The following is a 6000-nucleotide window of genomic DNA, read 5'->3' as shown; positions in this document are numbered from 1 at the left end:
GCCTATCTGTGGCCTTCCTAGCCAGGCCAATGGGAGAAAATTCCTTGCCTTTCTGCTGTGAGAGGCAAACTCCTTGCCTTCCTGTGACCTTCCTAGCCAGGCCTGTGGGAGACAAACTCCTTGCCTTTCTGTGGCTTTCCTAGCCAGGCCTGTGGGAGCCAAAATGTAGGGAGGCAGCCCCCTCTAGTGCTCCTTGGAGCCCGTGCCAGCTCCACAGTCCACCCAAGGGAGTCCATCCTCAGCCTTGACAACGGGAGGGATGCCAGTCAGAGAGGCAGAGGGCTTCCGTGATCAGCGACGACACGGGCGGCTAACTTCTCCTCCGCAGGGGCCTGAACACCTGTCTCCCGGTATTGACATCTGTCTACTTGCTTTGTTTTGTTGCCTGTCTCCCCCTTCTAGACCGTGAGCCCGTTGTTGGGTAGGGACCGTCTCTATATGTTGCCGATTAGTACTGCCCAAGCGCTTAGTACAGTGCTCTGCACACAGTAAGCGCTCAATAAATACGATTGAATGAATGAATGTGAGCCTGTTGTTGGGTAGGGACTGTCTCTATATATTCCCGGCTTGTACTTCCCAAGCGCTTAGTACAGTGCTCTGCACACAGTAAGTGCTCAATAAATACGATTGAAAGAATGAATGTGAGCCCGTTGTTGGGTAGGGACTGTATATATTGCCGGCTTGTACTTCCCAAGCGCTTAGTACAGTGCTCTGCACACAGTAAGTGCTCAAAAAATACAACTGAATGCATGAATGAAGAAAAGGGACCAGGCGGAGCTAACAGCAGGAAGGATTAAGATTAGACGTAAGGAAGAAGTACCCAGAGGTGGGTTGGGGCCTCTAAGATGATAATAATAATAATGGTATTTGTTAAATCTTTAATTTCACAAATTCGTCAGGCCCCAAGCCATGCGGTGGCCTTGGAAGAGGTCGCTCCATTGGAGGCCTGGGCTGGGCCGGCCCCCGGGCCCCGAGGAACGTCCGGGCTTCCTCCCCGTCCGGTCGCGGGCCCCCTGAGTTTTCAATAAATACAGTGCAAAGGATGGGGGTGGAGCCAGTGGTGTCTCTCGCCATCCAGAAGGGGCCGAAGTGCTGCCCGCAGAGGGCACAGGCACAGCGGACACCTGTCACGCCGGGACCGAGCGAGCTAAAGGCCTCCACCTCCCCCCACCCCACGTTGTGGGCTGGCCAAAAGTCAGTGGGTCCTCTTCAGTCCACTGTCAGGCACACACGCACAGATACACGCACACACAAACGCACACGACCCCAGCACTCCACCGCAATGCCCTCTGACCCTTAAGAGGTTCCCACATACTCACACTCACCTAGCCACTCTCCCCTCCTCACACCCAAACATGCAAACAGACACATCATGCGCCCTGGGATGTGCTCACACACAACACACACACACAAAATATCACCTACCCTCCACTTGCCCTTCACCTCCTCCCATCCCACCATTAACAAATGCCAGGCGGGCAAGCAGACCACTCTCGGGGCAACCAACCGGCACTCCCTCCTCTCCGGGGCTCAGTCTGGGCCGACTGGGATGCGCGGGTGGTCTTCCGGATCCTACATCCCGACTCCAGGGGCCAGCCCACTGAGGGGCTAGAAATGTCCGGCGCCATTGAGTTCAGCTCTGTGGGCGGGCCAGGGTGATGGGGGTGGGGATAAGGGCACCGTTCCCTGGACCGCCGTGGCCGGAGCCAGGAGGGCACAGAGAGAGCCGGGGGCCGAGTCTCCTCGGTGCCCGCTTCAACGCTACAAGGTCGAGTTGGTTCCATTGTTAAAGCATTGAGCTGTGCCGTTGTTCATGGCCCAGGATGGAAACGAGTCCAGGCTGAAGATGGGGTAAGCCCAGCTATTGATGGCCAGGGAGATTACCAGCACGCCGAGGATGTTCAGCAGGAAGCCTGCCTTGGCCTGGACAGAGAGAGAGAAAAGCCAAGGTGGGATTTGGGGGGACAGGCCTTAAGCGGGCTCCAACTCTAGGGTGGTCCATCCCTCTAACTCAGGATGCGTAATGGCCCCGACACTCCCCAGTTTCGGTCGGGGAAGTAAACGTCGCCCCCAACCCGTCTTGATAGTCAGGAAGTCTCTATTACGTATCACCCAAATCCCTGCAGCTGCACTGACGGACCCTTCCTTCTTCTCCTAACTCCAGGGGAGAAGAACAGCTGGTCCGTCCTATAATAGGATTTCCCAGACGTGAGAACGGTTATTAAGGCATCCCTCAACCTTCTCTTCTCCAGGCTAAACAGCTCCGAATCCTTTGACCTTTTCATACGGGTCATATTTTCCAACCCTTTAATCACGGCCTCTGAAGTCTGTCCAAGTTGTCCCCGGATTTGACGGGAGCTGGGGCTCTAATGAAGGCCGGATTTGAGCGCCATGTGTCAGGGTTCACCCCAGAGTGATATTGGCTCTTCTACCCGCTCCCCGGAAGCCCCAGGGGTCTGAAACTTTCCCCAGAGCCCTGGGGCAGGGAGGAGTGGAGGGGGAGAGGGAGGGGAAGGTGAACCAGGGTCTGCTTACCATGTCGGATACCTTGAGCTGCCCAAAGGAGAAGACGATGGCATTGGGTGGCGTGGCCACAGGCAGCATGAAGGCCAGGGAAGCGGAGAGGGTGCAGGGCAGCATGACGTAGAGAGGATTGAGACAGATGGCTTGGGACTGCAAATCAGAGGAGGAAGAGGTGAGCAGAGCAACTGCGGGGGCTCTCCTCTCCTCCTCCATGACGGACCCCTGCAACTCCTGCAGCACCTAGGCCGGCCCGGCTGAGTCAGACAGTGGTCCCAGACGCACCGTGTGACCCCGGGAGAGCCCTCGGCCTCCACTTCCTCCCTCTGAAGTCGAATGACCGCAGTGACCTGACCCCTGGACTGCCGGCTGGGCAGGGCGGACCATAAACTGGTGCTCAAAGGCCCGACGGATGCCACAGGGCAGCGGGGTCAGGGCTGCCGTCAAAGCCGGTTGAGAAATCAGGTCTGGCTGCTTTGAGCTGGGGGGTGGCAGGGGAGGAGGGGGCAAGGATCGGCCAGGGTGGCTCGCTCCGTCGTGTGTACTTTCTCTCTGTGAACTCGCCCAGCCTGGCGGGTGAGCGACAGACGGGGGAGGCTGGCATCCTGCGGCCTGCAGCCATCCGGCTGCACCGGGCCCTAGGGCACAGGCTGGCAGTGAGGTCCCCCAGTCAGGCACCAAGTGGTGGCCACTGGTTCCATCCCCTTGGCCAGTATACAGACTTCTAGACTGTGAGCCCGTTGTTGGGCAGGGACCGTCTCTATATGTCCCCGACTTGTACTTCCCAAGCGGTTAGTACAGTGCTCTGTACACAGTAAGCGCTCGATAAATAGGAATGAATGAATGACTGAATGAAATGCCAGTTTGTCCTAACCACGCACATCCCCTACCACCAGCATAGGCATGCGATGGGCATCACCAGCTCGTACAGATGGTATTTATTAAGTACTTACTACATGCCAGGCACTGCTCTAAGTGCTGGGGTGGATACAAGCCAATTGGGATGGACACAGTCCCCGTCCCACTTTGGGCTCACAGTCTCAATCCCCATTTTACGGTGAGGTAACTGAGGCACAGAGGAGTGAAGTGAAATGCCCAAGGTCACGCAGCAGCGGTGTGGCTTAAGGGATAGACCACAGGCCTGGGAGTTAGAAGGACCTGGGTTCTGATCCTGGCCCTGCCACGTGTCTGCTGTATCACCTTGGGCAAGTCACTTCACTTCTCCCCCCACACCTCCTGCTTCTAGACTGTGAGCCCGTTGCTGGGTAGGGACCGTCTCTATATGTCGCCAACTTATAATAATAATAATAATAATGATGGCATTTATTAAGCGCTTACTATGTGCAAAGCACTGTTCTAAGCGCTGGGGAAGTTACAAGGTGATCAGTTTGTCCCACGGGGGGCTCACAGTCTTCATCCCCATTTTACAGATGAGGTAACTGAAGCGCTTAGTACAGTGCTCTGCACCCAGTAAACACTCAATAAATACGATTGAATGAATGAATGAATGAAATCCCTGGGCATCAGTCACCTCATCTGTAAAATGGGGTTCCCCTAGGAGAAGCAGCGTGGCTCAGTGGAAAGAGCATGGGCTTTGGAGTCAGAAGTCATGGGTTCAAATCCCGGCTCCGCCAATTGTCAGCTGTGTGACTTTGGGCAAGTCACTTCACTTCTCTGGGCCTCAGTGCCTTCATTTGTTAAATGGGGATGAAGACTGTGAGCCCCCTGTGGGACAACCTGATCACCTTGTAACCTCCCCAGCGCTTAGAACAGTGCTTTGCACATAGTAAGCGCTTAATAAATGCCATTATTATTATTATTACAAACAAGGGGTGGGGTCAGCCCTGAAGGAACTCCCCAGGGGCTCCCTGGCCTCCTCAGAGGGGCTGCTTGGCCATGAGTTCTTAGATGGGCCAAGAGCCTCAGTTTCTCCTGCCATAGAAACCCAGGGGAGTCAGCCCAGAGGGGAGTAACAAGCTCAGAATTGGCCAGAAACAGTACAGGCCTGGGAGTTGGGGACTTGGGTTCAAATCCCAGCCTTGCCACGGGCTGCTGCATGACCTTGGACAAGTCACCTATCTGGTCTTTGTCTCAATTTCCTCATGTGTAAAATTAATACACATTAATACACTCTTCTAGACTGTGAGCCCGCTGTTGGGTAGGGACCGTCTCTGTATGTTGCCAACTTGTACTTCCCAAGCGCTTAGTACAGTGCTCTGCACACAGTAAGCGCTCAATAAATACGACTGAATGAATGAATGAATAATACCTGTTCTTAATAATAATAATAATAATGATGGCATTTATTAAGCGCTTACTATGTGCAAAGCACTGTTCTAAGCACTGGGGGGGATACAAGGTGATCAGTTTGTCCCACGGGGTGCTCACAGTCAATCCCCATTTTACAGATGAGGGAACTGAGGCACAGAGAAGTGAAGTGACTTGCCCAAAGTCACACAGCTGACAATTGGCGGAGCTGCCCTTCCCCTTTCATTCATTCATTCATTCAATCGTATTTATTGAGCGCTTACTGTGTGCAGAGCACTGTACTAAGCGTTTGGGAAGTACAAATTGGCAACATATAGAGACGGTCCCTACCCAACAGTGGGCTCACAGTCTAGATGGTCTAGACTAGTCTAGTTCCCCTTAGATGGTGAACCCCATCTGCCTCAATAATAATAATAATGATTGCATTTATTAAGCGCTTACTAAGTGCAGAGCACCGTTCTAAGCGCTGGGGAGGTTACAAGGGGATCAGGTTGTCCCACAGGGAGCTCACAGTCTTAATCCCCATTTTACAGATGAGGGAACTGAGGCCCAGAGAAGTGAAGTGACTTTGCCCAAAGTCACAGAGCTGACAAGTGGCGGAGCCGGGATTTGAACCCATGACCACTGACTCCAAAGCCCGGGCTCTTTCCACCGAGCCACGCTGTTTCTGCTTAATACAGTGCCTGGTGCTTAGCAATCACTTAAGAAATATTATCGTTATTATTATTAGGAACTTGAGGGAGCCCGGAGAGGACGGACAAGTCTCGGTGGGATGGAGGCGGGGCGGGGACGCTTACCAAGGAGGCCAGGATGGGGAGGAAAAGAGTGGTGGTGGCCACGTTACTGGTGCACTCGGTGAAGGTGGCCACGAGGAGACACAGGATCAGGGCGATGGACGATGGGGAGATGTTCTGCAGGGGTGTCAGCTTGTTTCCCAGCCAGAGCGACAGGCCAGATGCCTGGATAAATACGACATGGGGCGAGGGGAGGGAAATATAGGAAAGGTCAGCATTCCTACTTCCAGACTCAACAGTCCGGGGACTGCCCCGGAGTCTTCCCTGGACAGGGCCGGGACAAGGAACAGAGCTTGGGCTGGGCCAGGGTGACCTATCCAACCTGTAATAGAACCCATGAAGTTCCTAAACCTTTAGGGAACGTTACAGATAATAATAATAATAATGATGGCATTTATTAAGCGCTTACTATAAGCAA

General features: G+C 54.0%; 1 protein-coding gene across 1 annotated transcript in view; it reads right to left on the bottom strand.

Annotated features, from left to right (window-relative positions):
* Positions 1-875: 875 nt before the first annotated feature.
* Positions 876-6000, bottom strand: part of SLC13A2 (solute carrier family 13 member 2) — a 40612-nt gene continuing 35487 nt past the window's right edge. The window contains exons 11-13 of the mRNA XM_038759274.1: positions 5586-5747; positions 2536-2673; positions 876-1923 (exon numbers count right to left, since the gene is read on the bottom strand). Coding sequence (XP_038615202.1) covers positions 1762-1923; positions 2536-2673; positions 5586-5747 — 462 coding nt within the window. The 3' untranslated portion in view covers positions 876-1761. The remainder of the gene's footprint in view (positions 1924-2535; positions 2674-5585; positions 5748-6000) is intronic.

The sequence above is a fragment of the Tachyglossus aculeatus genome, chromosome 17 (genome assembly GCF_015852505.1).
Source record: "Tachyglossus aculeatus isolate mTacAcu1 chromosome 17, mTacAcu1.pri, whole genome shotgun sequence".
In the NCBI taxonomy this organism is placed as follows: domain Eukaryota; kingdom Metazoa; phylum Chordata; class Mammalia; order Monotremata; family Tachyglossidae; genus Tachyglossus; species Tachyglossus aculeatus.
Note: the sequence above shows the minus strand (reverse complement) of the source record. Positions and strands in the feature narration are given on the sequence as shown.